This window comes from Octopus bimaculoides, chromosome 3 (assembly GCF_046866305.1).
Source record: "Octopus bimaculoides isolate indiv1 chromosome 3, ASM4686630v1, whole genome shotgun sequence".
NCBI lineage: Eukaryota > Metazoa > Mollusca > Cephalopoda > Octopoda > Octopodidae > Octopus > Octopus bimaculoides.
Window position 1 is genome coordinate 164,156,482 of NC_142930.1, and position 15,000 is coordinate 164,171,481.

Sequence of the window (15,000 nt, forward strand, 5' to 3'; positions counted from 1 at the left end):
TTATTCCGACTTTGAGTTTCGAGTGAAATTTCGTCGAGGTCGACTTTTCCGTTGATCCCTTCGCCATCAATAAATATAATACACCGGTCAAGTACTACGTAATTGACTGTCTTCTCCCCTAAAACCTTGCTGACCTTGTGTCAAAATTAAGCAGAAATATTATAATGATTTTTTTATTGTTGTTGTTGTTGTCGTCGTCGTCGTCGTCAGAGCAGTGTTCGCTTGAAACGATATATTTAACGGATACATGCCTTGGGGGATCATATTTTTTGGCATCCAATTCTTTTTTCATTTTCTCTCGTTATTTTCTGTTTTCTTTTGTTGTTTTTTTGTTACATTCGGAGATCAAATCCCATCGGGGTTGACGGGGACTTTTCACCCTTCAGTTCGATGAAGTAATTACAAGTCAAGTAACAGGGGTCACTTCATTCAACTACAACCCTCGCCCCCTTCGTTCACCATCCTTATACCGGCAAACTAACTGACCTTTTGCTAATATCAGAAATCCTTTATCATCATCATCATCATCAACATCATCAACAAATCCTTTATCATCATCAACATCATCAACATCGTCATCAACATCATCGTCATCAACATCGTCATCAACATCATCATCATCATCATCATCATCAACATCATCACCTCAACAACCAACATTTTCTTCAACGTTATCTTTATCATCATTGTCCTCGTCATCCTTATCATCCACATCACCACCACCACCATCAAAACCACCTACACCATCACCACCACCACCACCACCACCATCATCATCATCATCATCATCATCATCATCATCATAATTATTTGTCCTCCACGTTGTCGTCATAAATATTGTTACCATTGATTTTTTTTTTATGCGTCTCCTTCAATATTATAAGATGAAAAAATAAGAATTCGTTTAAACACATATACATATACATGCACACACACACACACAAGCACACACATAAACCTACACACACAAATACATATACATACACACATACACACACTTACACATATATATACATACACATATATGTCATTTGGATAGATAGATAGATAGATAGATAGATAGATAGATAGATAGATAGATAGATAGATAGATAGATACCTGCATACATATTTACATACATACATATATACATACATACATACATACATACATACACACATACATACATACATACATACATACATACATACATACATACATACGTACATACATGCTTACATATATACGTACTTACGTACGTCCATACAAACCCAGTCCATGGCTGGAATGCTTTGAATGGCAGGTCAGCAAAATCAACCTTAGCTTCAGGCTAATCAGCGTGATCAGGAACACAATACCAGAATCTACACCACCACCACCACCACCACCACCACAAACACTACTACTACTACTACTACTACCATGTAAAAAAAAATGGCCGCTCTCATCGCCGTGCGAATAACAGCACCAAAGGCTAAGCATCTATTTAGATGGAGGAGGCGTGCATACTACAAATGAAACAGAAAGTATTCCCCGAGAGGGCAATGGTTCTGATCCCGCAGCAGACAAGCTGTGATCGAGGTCAATGTGGTGACAACAAACAGAAAAATCTTCTACCATTTACACTTTGTACGCTGTGTTTATGGTTTTGATATGTATATATATGTATGTAAGTATCGCATTCATGTATGTACATGTATGTATGCGTTTGTGTATTAATGTAAATATATGAGTGCGCATGTGTGTGTGTGTGTGTGTGTGTATTGTATAAGTACGTATGCGTATACATATATGTATATATGTATGTGTGTGTATGTGCATATATACATATATACGTGTGTATCGTGTGTATCTTTAAGCATCTATCTATCTATCCGTTATCTCTCTGTCTGCCTCTCTCTCTCTCTCTCTCTCTCTCTCTCTCTCTCTCTCTCTCTCTTCTCTCCCTATATATATAGGGAGAAAGAGAGGGAGAGAGAGAGATTGCCTAAATAAATTTATACATATATACATACATTCATAAATACATACATACACACATAACATGCATACATGCGTACCTACATACATACCTACATACATACCTAACATATATATATAAATAACGTACATCCATACATGCATACAGACATACATTCTCCATTTAATCCTTAATGCTATTATTACGATATTCTTATTCGATATCTTTCTCTCCAATTTTCAATTCTCTTCCTTCGTTTCTTACCTTCTTCCTTCCTTCCTTCCTTCCTTGGTTTTCTTCATTATTTATTTATTTATTTATTAGTATATTTATGTATTTCGCCTGGAGGCAGTCTGAGACTTAAATTGGTTCTTAGTTATGCAGCACTTCTCGCAAGCAGTGCAAACGCATCGCCTATTTCTATGGAGATGGCGATGATAACGAAAGATGGTTGGAAAAGCAATTTTCAAAGACATTGTCATGATGATGATGATCATCATCATCATCATCATGGTGGTGGTGGTGGTGGTGGTGGTGGTGGTGGTGGTGCGTGCGATGATGATTAAGAGGAATGATAATGATATACATGTAATTACGTATGCATTGAAACCTATGTACGTATACATGTATGCATAGATCAATGCAGATTTATGTGAGCATGAGTGTGCGGGATGGGGGGGGGGAGAAAATATTTTACCTTTGCCTGATAAAGGCACATAAGGATATACTTTTATATGTGTGTATTGAGGGAAAAACTGTGCTTTTGATCAGAAAACTATACTGTAATACATACGTGCATGTATGTATATATATGTATATATGTCAATACACACACGCACACACACACACACACGCACGCACACACACACACACACACACACACACACACACACACACACACACACACACACACACACACACACACACACACACACACACACACACACACATATATATATATATATATGTATATATATGCATGCTTGTACGTATGTATGCTTATATATGTATATAACATTTCGATGTGGAGAATATACCGACAGCATTGCCCAAACGACCTGAACATTAGTACTAAGGTTCATCCAAGGCTGGGACCACGCGCCATACGTCGCCTTCCCAATTCAGGATCACAACATATAGGTACACTGCGATACAATTTCTTTTCCCTCAATAGGTCCTGCACTGTTTAACATTGTCCCAAAACTGATCAAAGAGGAAAAGGATCCCGACACCTTTAAACGGAGTCTGGACAGATTTCTTCCAGGAATACCAGATAAGCCACCCATACCCCCATGCCGTCGTTGTCCATAAAATAAAGCATCATAAAAGTATTCGGTTTCACAGTACGGACTTATCCTTCCCCTCAAAATTACTGGACTTGTGCTTATATCAGAAATAATAATTATTATTATTGTTACTATTACTACTACTACTACTACTACTACTACTACTACTACTACTACTACTACTACTACTACTACTACTACTACTACTATTATTATTATTATAAAGGCAGTGAGCTATTAGAAGCGTTAGCACGCTGGACGGAATTCACCGGTCGCTACACTCTGAGTTCAAATTCCACCGAGTTCGACTTTGCCTTTCATCCTTTCGGGGTTAAACAAAATAAGTACCAGTTGAACACTTGGGTCGATGTAATCGACTCGTCCCCCCACCCCCCAAAAAAACTGCTGCCCTTGTGATAAAATTTGAAACCATTATTATTATTATTATTATTATTATTATTATTATTATTATTATTATTATTATTATTATTATTATTATTATTATTATTATTATTATTAAGGCGGCGATATGGCAGAATCGTTAGCACACTGAGCGAAATGCTTAACGGTATTTCGCCCGTGGCTTCGTTCCGAGTTCAGATTCGGCCGAAGTCGACTTTGCTTTTCATCTTTTCGGGGTCGATAAATTAAGTACCAGTGAAATACTGGGGATTGATGCAATTTCAGGCCTTGTGCCATTAGTAAGAAATGATTCTTCTTGTTATTATTGCAATGTGTAGTTACGTCCCTTTGCGTTCTGCGTGATGACCTCATCAAGGTCAACTTTCCCTTTCAACCTTCCGGAAGTGATTAAGTAAAATATCAACCAAATACTGGCGAGGAGTGGGGAAGGGTCCCTAAATTGGGTAAAGCCCCTCCCCACCCAAACTATGCGGCCTTATACCTTTGTCGGAGACCATTCTCCTTGCTATTCTAAATGTCTTGTAGCATTTAATCATTTTCTCTGTTTCACTCTGACTACAAATGATGTCGCGAAGGAAATGATTGTTACGGACAAAATTTAGATTGTCACGGATATGTTAAAACGTTTCAACGAAGCAGTCGCTTTTGTTGTTGTTGTTGTTGTTGTTGCTGTTATTTTTAGTATTGTTTTTCTTCATGTTCTCACACATTACATGCCTCGTTGTAGCTACTGTTACAGACATCTTTAGAGCGAGACTACAAAAGGACGTTATATTGTTAAAAGTTATGTGGCCGCGCAAGCCTTCTTACTCGCTCATGTATTGTTTAAGACAAGACGTATGATACCCGCACCTTATATCCAACCAAAAGAAAGTCAATGCCCCTTCCTTCTGCCTTGATGTTTAATGGATCGAAAACATAAAAAAGGGGGAGGGGTTATGTATTATTTTCTCTGGTGATGACTTTTTGATACAAGACTGGACTCGTTATTTCATTTGCATTTATATTAATTTTTGTAGCTGTTGATGTTTAGGGGTGGGACTGCATTTATCTAGCTGACTGCTAGATTCATGCAAACGAGAAAAGACAACTCCACTATTTGGGAGGTTATTATTATTGGTGGTAGTAGTGAAGTTCTTGTTGTTGTTGTTGTTGTTGTTGTTATTATTATTATTATTATTATTATTATTATTATTATTATTATTATTATTATTATTATTATTATTAATATTAAGGCTGATAGACTCGTTAACCCGCCAGACAAAATGCTTAGCGGAATTTCGTCTGTCTTTACGTTCTGAGTCCAAATTCTACCGCAGTTCACGTTGCCTTTCATCATTTCGAGGTCGATAAATAAAGTACCAGTTGCGTACTGGGATCTATCTACTCGACTAGCCACTCCCCCAAAATTTCGGGCCTTGTGCCTAGAGTAGAAAAGATTATTATTATTATTATTATTATTATTATTATTATTATTATTATTATTATTATTATTATTATTGTTGGTGATGTTGTTGTTGTTGTTGTTGTTGTTGTTGTTATTATCAAGGCGGCAAGCTGATAGACAAAATGATGATAAACAAAATGCTTAGCGGAATTTCGTCTGTCTTTACGTTCTGAGTCCAAATTCTGCCGCGGTTCACGTTGCTTTTCATCATTTCGGGGTCGATAAAATAAGTACCAGTTGAGCACTGGGGTTGATGTAAATCGACTTACCCCCTCCCCCGAAATTGCTGGCCTTGTGCCAAAATTCGAAACCATTATTATTATTAATGCTGTTGTTATTATTATTCAGTAGTCTTATTTTTATCACGTGCATTCACTGCACTACCGAGCGCAGCTCTGAGTGCCTTGGTTATGTTCTGTGGTTTGTTGTGGTGCTCTTATTTTCCCTGAATTGAAAGTGTTTCCCGTAAGACGTGTGCGGTGCGTAGCAGTGTTATTTTCTGTATGTTATATATATACTCGTAAGCCCTGGTGTTTTTGTTATGTATTTGTCTTAATATTGTTTTTTTTTAAATCATATCTAATGCGCCTCCTATAATGACTATTTCACTCTATTCTTTTTATTGATCTTATTACATAGATCTTGCCGACAGAGACCAATACCAGCCTCGTTGGAGTCCGTTCATCATAGATATTCTCTTATTAAGCAAAGCTTCAGCCAAGCTACACCAATGCCAGAACAGGACGATACTCCATAGTGCCAAAGATCCCAGCAACACCATCGCGCTTCAGGACCAGTTACTGCAACAGTTTGGGTTTCAGGGGCCCAGAACTTTTTAATATTCTCCCAAAGAGCCTGAGGAACCTGCACAAAGTAGATGTAGGCGTTTTTAAATCAAAGCTGGACCTCTTCCTGTCGAGAGTCCCAGATGAACCTACCTCACGGCAAGAGGTGCAAATGAGGGCAGCTACATCAAACCCCATTCTTCACCAGGCGCCACATATTGGAGGAGGCTCCCAGTAATAACAGTGTAGCAAAACGGTGGTGCACCAGCATGGCCGCAGCTCTGAGCTGAAACTAGAGGGGGAAAACGTGATCATCGGTCACTGATTTGCAACAAGCAAAATAACCAGTTGTAAAATCTCAATAAAAAATGAGAATTGTAACTATACTAACAAGTAAATTAATCGTCACATCAATGTGGCTGTTCCATGTTATCACTAGTTTAACCCCCAGGCAGATCTTCCGCCAGCTGGTTATCCGTGCAGCATTGCACTCTGTACATATATATTGCCAACAGAGGAGCAAACCTCTAACATCCTCCAGCAGACGATAGGATCGTGAGAGCGATCCGGTTTCGAGCTAGTTTGCTCATCCTCTGTCGTGAATACTTGATCGCCAGAGAGATGACCAGAGTCCAGCTAGGAATATATTGGAAAACAACAACAACAACAACAGTAATTAGAGCAACATCATAACATGAAAGATGAAAACAGACAGCATAAGGCATGAATTACAATAACAAGCATTAATAGCCAGATTTCAGATAAAAACAACGTAACAAGAAAATACAAAGAAAATACAAAGATGAGAAACAGCAAAAAGTGAAAATAAACGCAAAGAATTAGAAATGATAATCAAACACGAAAAAGACGATGGTAATTAGCGATTGTTGACAACTTCCTGTTGTTTAGTTTCATTCGTTTTGTTAGTGTAAGCTTCGTGTTAACGTTTTAAATGGAAGGAAGTCAGTGCAGAGAAACGACCACAAAAAACAAACAAACGCACACGTACAATACCCAGAAATGCCCGATACAGCTTTAACTGAACATGTGACACGTCTTTGGCCGCCATTGTTCCGTGTGTCAATGTCGAGAGTGTTTTGTGTCAAGTCTGATCCCGTAATGGCCGCTGGGAAATGCGACACATATTTGCATATTAAGAATCAAACTTTGTTTTAGAAGCATTTCGGTATTTACCCCCCACACACATATAGCTTTTACTTGTCATCAGACTATGGCTATACTGGGGCACCGGCTTGAAGGATTTTTAGTCGAATGTATTAACCCCAGCACTTATTTTGTTTTTAGAGCCTGGTAGTTATTTTATCGACCTCTTTTGCCGAACGTGGCAGATAGATCGCTAACAACTACACACATTTGTTTCTCTGCTTGTTTCTCTCCTTCTTTCTTTCTGTGTTCCTTTCTGTGGAAGAGCGTAGGCTCGAAACGTTAAAGACTTTTTCAATTCCCGAGCGTTACACTAATACATCTGTTTGTTTTCTACACCACCTGTCTTCGTCTGTTGTTTTTTTGTTGTGAATTTCCCTATACATATCACACGCTCACGTGATCGCACCATTTGATCCTGTCTCTTCTCATCGCTCACGAACTTCTCCACTGGACTTTCTACCTTTCTACACTCTTTTGGACTTTCTTTTGGACTTTCTACACTCCGGCTGCACCTCTCCTGCCTATGGATTACTCTGGACCTATATACATAAATACTGTGCATGTATGTATGTATGTATGTATGTATGTATGTATGTATGTATGTATGTATGTATGTATGTATGCGTGTGCGTATGAGAAAAATCTACCACGGTTCCTTAGTAACCTTGCTATTTACTTCTTTTCTGTTTCATTCGAACATGCCTGATCATAAATATTTATTCAATATATGAAACTGCCAATCCAAACATACTGTTTTCCTGTTCATCTTTTTCCTCTCGCCAAATTCTTTCTCTCCTTTTTCCTTTCTGTAGAAGAGGTCAGGCTCGAAACGTCAAATACTTTTATGGTTCCTGAGCCCGAAACTAATACATCATGTTTGTTCACCTGTCTGGCTCATTTGCTTCTTCTTTTATGCACACAATTTAGAACCATATATATATGTATGCACACACACATGTATATACATATACACATATATATATATATCTTTATATATATCTTTATATATATATATATATATATATATATATATATATATAAACAAATAGTAAATGAGTATATGCATATATACGTACGGGTATGTGCATACCTACATCCACCTGTATGTATAGGTGCATATCTGGGTACAGGACATTGCAAACAAAACGTAGACAAGAAAATAATGATAATCAGAGTACAGAAAACACACAAGCCACATAGAGAACATTTTCCTTCATCAGCTACCCCCGTTTTAACACCGGCAAATCAATATCAGACATAATTTATTACACAAAGTTCAATAAATTTCATGAAATAAATGAAATGAAGCAGATTGGATGTTAAAATGGATTATACTTTTATCTCATATTCCCAGACAAATGTTTCTGACAAAAGGACAAATATTTCCACAAAGAGAATATCAAAAAGGTCAAATTTGTATTCTTCAGTAGGTGAGATTTAAAGGAAAATAAACAGAAAGAGTTTAAAATATACATAGAATTTCTTCTTAGTTATCATTATTATTTAAGTATTTGTTTATTCATTCTTCCACCACGATTGTTTGAATTGCAACACACACACACATACACACACACACACACACACACACACACACACACACACACACACACACACACACACACACACATATATATATATATATATATGCAATATTTACAAACACTCCAGTTCTTTAATTTATAATATCGGGGAAAAAATTCTGGTCTTCTGGTTTTTAAAAGATTGCTACTTCCAAGAAATTCAGAACATGTTCTAATTTAAATTTTCATAAAAATACACAATACATTAGACAAATTTTGAACGTAAAATACGATATAACTTTTACATTTTTTTTACGTCTGGGTAAATATGCATTTATTCAAAATGCTCAACTAATTTACATTCTTCGAATGAATTATGAATCTAATCAGAAACTAATATTCTTCATTATTAATAAATTAATTTTTTTTTTAATTCAAAATAATACTTTGTGTTTTAAAAAGTATCAGAAAGTGTTACTTCGTGTATTTTCTCCTTGGAAAGATTCAAAATTTTAAATAATCAATGACTTGTAGTTTATTACATACATACATACATACATACATACATACATACATACATACATACATACATATATATATATATATATATATATATACATACATATATATATATGCATATGTTATATGAACGTATGTATGTATTCATCGATACATACATACATGTATATATATATATATATATATATATATATACATGTATGTATGTACCGATGAATACAAACATACGTATATATTACATATGCATAAGACAAACCTTTCTATTAATGAATATAGATATGTGGGTGTATGTGTCTGTGCGTGTGTGCTTGCTTAAGTGTTTGCGCATGTGCAATTCATTTGTTAGTCTGTATGTATACTACGCTTATATATAACTTCCTGCTTGGCATACTTTCGGACGAATTTTTGTTTTTGTGTATGAATAAGTTATGCAGTTGTATGTTATCTTGTTGAAAGTAATTTCCATATACAAGTATGTCCAACTAGATACACATGCACCTATACAAATTATTTAAACACAAATTTATTAATTCGCATGCGTAAATAATATATCAGTTTATATACTCACTAACATATATACACACCTGTGCTTAGCGATATTTACACACTGATTGAGGCACAGACACATACGATAATAATAGTTTGTTTCTGAGAACCGACGAGTGAACAAGGTCGGAAAAATTTCTTTGATCTCTCCGCCATATTTTCTCTTTACTTAAACATCTCGTTCTTTTTGATTTCCCACTACTTCAATTATTCTTATCGTTCTCTCACTCTCTCCCTCTCTTCCCCTCTCTCTTCCTCTCTTCCCGCTCTCTTCTCCCTCTCTTCTCCCTCTCTTCTCCCTCTCTCTCTCCTATACATACATATCGACTTATCCTCTCTCCCGAATTTGCTGGTCTTGTGCCAAAATTATTATTATTATTATTATTATTATTATTATTATTATTATTATTGTTGTTGTTGTTGTTGTTGTTTTTTGTTGTTGTTGTTGTTTTTTGTTGTTGTTGTTGTTTTTTGTTGTTGTTGTTGTTTTTCTTCTCAGAGCGCTCGGTCTTGTTTGCTCTGGTTGGTTCTGTGCGAGAGGACAAAAGCCTGTTACCAGAGGTCTCACAGGGTCTCTTTCCATGCATTATAAGCTTTGGTACTTGGTCATTAATTATCGTGGGAGACATTCAACATCCAAGAACCAATCTCAAAATCCTAGCTGTCCCCAGCAGCGCAGTTATTTGGGCTTGCTCTGCTCCCATGTCAATTCTGATTTCTCTGACATATTTCTCAAGCTGGGTCGTTAGTACTCCGCGTTCCCCGACAATTACGGGGATGACAGACACTTTCCTCACAGTCCACATTATTATTATTATTATTGTTCAGTAGTTTTATTTTTATAACGTGCTTTCACTTCACTACTGAGCGCAGCTCTGTGCGCCTTGGGTATGTGCTGTGGTTTGCTGTGGTGCTCTTATGTTTACTGTATTGAAAGTGTTTTGCGTAGAATGTGTGCAGTACCCAGTAGTGCAATTTTTTGTATGTTATATATATTTGTAAGTCCTGGTATTTTTGTTATGTATTTGTCTGAATATTTTTTTATTATACCTAATGATAGGAATTGTTTCTGTTTTTAGATTCCACATTCGAGTTATCTCTATTTCCAGGTCTTTGTATTATTATTATTATTATTATTATTATTATTATTATTATTATTATTATCATATTTTTTACTTTTAATCTGCATGTTTGTTACAATCACTTGCCAAGACACACCCAACATCCTAGGGCGAGTGAAGGATAAAAGATGTTACAGTATGACTGAAAGCTTGGGAAGGGCAAGTGGCAGGAGCAGTAGCGAAATATCTTCATGTCATACAACACAGACATTTAAAATGGACAGGATTTTTCTAAGGATGTGGGCAGTACATGTCAGCACAATTTCTCTGAGAAATAGTTCTCCTGAGGCCTTATTTAGATGCTTTTGACATCCCTTTTTATCATACCTAAGGCATCTACAATAACAGGGGCAGTTCTCGCTTTAACATGCCACATCTTTTTATTATTATTATTACTATTGTTATTATTATTATTATTATTATGATTATTATTATCATTATCATCATCATCATTACTACTACTACTACTACTACTACTACTACTACTACTACTAACACTACCATCATCATCATCATCACCATCATCATCATTATTATTAGTATTGTTGTTGTCGTTGTTATTATCATTATCATTTATGGTTTCTTTTCATTATAATTTTATTTCAGCTGCCTTAGTACCGGGCATCCTCCGGAGGCCAAGAGTAGCAAGGGCACTTTTGCTTTGCTATGCATGCTAAAATTATCACCACATTTATTCCATTTTAGACAGAGAGTGCTTTCCGTAGTAAATGGGCTGTACCCATCAAGGTTATCTTTTGTAGTTCACAGAGATTGGAGTTACCAGGGAGTTGCTTAATATACTTCTCAGCTCCCTTCTTTATCATTCCCAACCCACCAATTACTACTGGTATTATCGTAGTACTAAGCTTCCACATTTTTGTGATTCTAATTTGCAGATCTTTAGAGTGAGAAAGCTTTTCGTATTCCTTTCTTGAGACATTTTGATCTTGTGGGAAGACATATCTATTAACAGACAAGTTCCTCTGTTGTAGTCCTTGATCATAATGTCTGGTCGATGGAACCAATTTTTCTGTCTGTTTGTATTGGGAGGTTCCAAAGGATTATTATTATTATTATTATTATTATTATTATTATTATTATTATTATTATTATTATTATTATTATTATTATTATTATTATTATTATTATTATTCAGTAGTTTTATTTTTATAACGTCCTTTCACTTCACTACCGAGCGCAGCCCTGTGTGCCTTGGGTATGTGCTGTTGTTTGCTGTGATGCTCTTATGGTTCCTGTATTGAAAGTGTTTTACGTAGGATGTGTGCAGTGCCCAGTAGTGTAATTTTCTGTATGTTATATATATTTGTAAGTCCTGGTGTTTTTGTTATGTATTTGTCTGAATATTTTTCATAATTATTATTATTATTATTATTATTTATCTATTTATTTTGAGACTTGAACGATGAGAAGCAAAGTCGAATCGGATGGGAATTAAACTCAAAGCGCGTAAGTAACAGACTAACCTCACAAGTCATTTAGTTCGGTTTGCTATAGGTTTTGTCATTTCACTGCTCTTAAATCTAATAAAATATCATATTATTTCGTAATTTGTTGTTGTGTTGTTACCATTGTTTATTTCAATTCAGAGAAGATTTACATGACAATAGAATAAACAGTTTAATGTGTTTTACATTCTGTTGCAAGTCTTTGAGATTTTGAATTGATTTTCTTCTTTGGATTACATTCGACAAAATGTCTGGCATCGAGTGCTTTCGTAGCTAAGAACCATGAAAAATGTACCGAATATTTACGGTCTACAGTTTTTTTTAATATACACGCGCACACAACATACATACATACATACATATATATATACATATATATATACATATATATATATATATATATATATATATATATATATATATATATATATATATATATATATATATATATATATATATATATATATATATATATATATATATATATATATATATTATATATATATATATATATATATATATATACAATTTAAATATAGGATAAAATCTTTATAAGAATTTATCAAGTAGTTAGCGTGAAAAACCTCATAAGAGAACAATTTATTAATTATTCCCTATAAATATATTTATTTATATTAATGACATTACTATACATAAATCCCTCACGCTAGGAGCGATTCTTAGCTGAGTCTGGTTTTAAAAGGCTCACTTCGAGAGTTGCATTCCCTTGCGTTCGGTACAATGTGTTTATTTTGGTAGTTTTGATTTAAGAATCGCTCCTAGCGCGAGGCATTTATGTATAGTAATGCCCTTAATATAAATAAAAATAAATAAATATATATATATATATATATATATATATATATATATATATATATATATATATATATATATATATATATATATATATATGAGTGGCTGTGTGGTAAGTAGCTTGCTTACCAGCCACATGGTTCCGGGTTCAGTCCCACTGCGTGGCACCTTGGGCAAGTGTCTTCTACTATAGCCTCGGGTCGACCAAAGCCTCGTGAGTGGATTTGGTAGACGGAAACTGAAAGAAGCCCGTCGTATATATGTATATATATATATATATATGTGTGTGTTTGTGTGTCTGTGTTTGTCCTCCTAGCATTGATTGACAACCGATGCTGGTGTGTTTATGTCTCCGTCACCTAGCAGTTCGCCAAAAGTGACCGATAGAATAAGTACTAGGCTTACAAAGAATCAGTCCCGGGGTCGATTTGCTCGACTAAAGGCGGTGCTCCAGCATGGCCGCAGTCAAATGACTGAAACAAGTAAAAGAGTAAAAGAGATATATGCTTATCTATAGCAGTGTGGGAGCATTCCATTTTCTCTGCCAGTTCTCTTGTCGTTTGACGAGAATTTTCGTGCAAAAGTTGGTTTAATCGCTCTTCATCGAACTCAACTCGACGGCCAGAACGAGGTGCGTCTTTGAGGTCAAAATTTCCATTTTTGAACTTGGCATACCAATCACGAGCGGTTCTTTCAGCTATGGCACCCTCTCCATACACAGCACAAATGTTACGAGCAGCTTTTGTGGCCTTAGAACCTTGATTAAGAGCAAAAAGAAGGTGTCGAAAAAGCTCGTTTTTCTTGATTTGGCATTCCATTTTAATGAACTGAAAATAAACAAAAATTAACTAAAATTAAAAAATTAACTAGAGAAAAAAAAATCAATTCCAAAATGATTTAAAAATAGAATTCTCGAAAAAAAAAATTCCAAAATTCCGAAACGCAATAAATTCCAAAATTTATATATATATATATATATATATATATATATATATATATATATATATATATATATATATATATATATATATATATATATATAGGTAATCAAAAATTTTAAAACAAATACTTACAAATGACAACACAACAAAAATCAAAAGGACATACGCATGTAATGTATTAGTTTGACGTTCAATAAAGGCGGGAGAAAAGAGTTGGTGTCTACGTGTGTGTGTATATATTTATATATTTCGTTTTTGGATTTGGTTTGCAAGATTCTTTATGTGAGTTCATGTGTCTGGGGAGAGTCATTCTCTTTTGGTGCCTTATAATTCAACACGCTCACCGGTAAAATTTCCACTTATTTCTTTTTTATTTTTCTAAAATAATCGTTGCGTCTTGCAACCTTTTCAATAGTTACAAAACGCGACAAAAATTTTAGAAAAATCATTAAGTAAATGAGTGGAAATTTTACCGGTGAGTGTGTTAAATTGTAAGGCACCAAAAGAGAATGACTTTCCCTTATATATATATTCGCTTCTATATATTTTTATATCAAGCTTATAGAGACATGTATGCATGTATATATGCGTATGTATTATATACATGCATACACAAGTGCACATATGCGTACATTTATTTTTTAACACACTCCTGAACGTGTGAAAGGTTTTCACAGTGGGATATTGCTTCAGAGAAATATTTTCTCTCCATGAACGTCCCTCGGATCTCGGCTCAATGTGATTTTTTTTTAGAGACAAAATATTTAGTGTGAAAAATAATTTTTTCCTGCAGGAAAAATCACGCAGCGAATGCCTTTCATGTTCTGGTAAACACGTGTGTACTACAAATAAATGCACACAGCCATATTTTGACCTCGCTGCTTTGTGTGTGTATACTGTTGCGATGTGCATATGTGTGGGTTATGTTTTATCCTAATAATTCCTATGCGTTCTCTACAACTAACTCTATTTTATCTCCTTCTCTTGTTCTTCCTTTGTGTTTTTCTCTCCTACACTTTCTATAAT

At 35.0% G+C, this 15,000-nt stretch overlaps 1 protein-coding gene across 1 annotated transcript in view; it reads right to left on the reverse strand.

Annotated features, from left to right (window-relative positions):
• The window catches only part of LOC149136835 (histone-lysine N-methyltransferase SETMAR-like), a 73,709-nt gene that overhangs the window by 43,826 nt on the left and 14,883 nt on the right, over positions 1–15,000 (reverse strand). Inside the window, exon 2 of the mRNA XM_089348424.1 lies at positions 13,541–13,860. Coding sequence (XP_089204550.1) covers positions 13,541–13,860 — 320 coding nt within the window. The remainder of the gene's footprint in view (positions 1–13,540; positions 13,861–15,000) is intronic.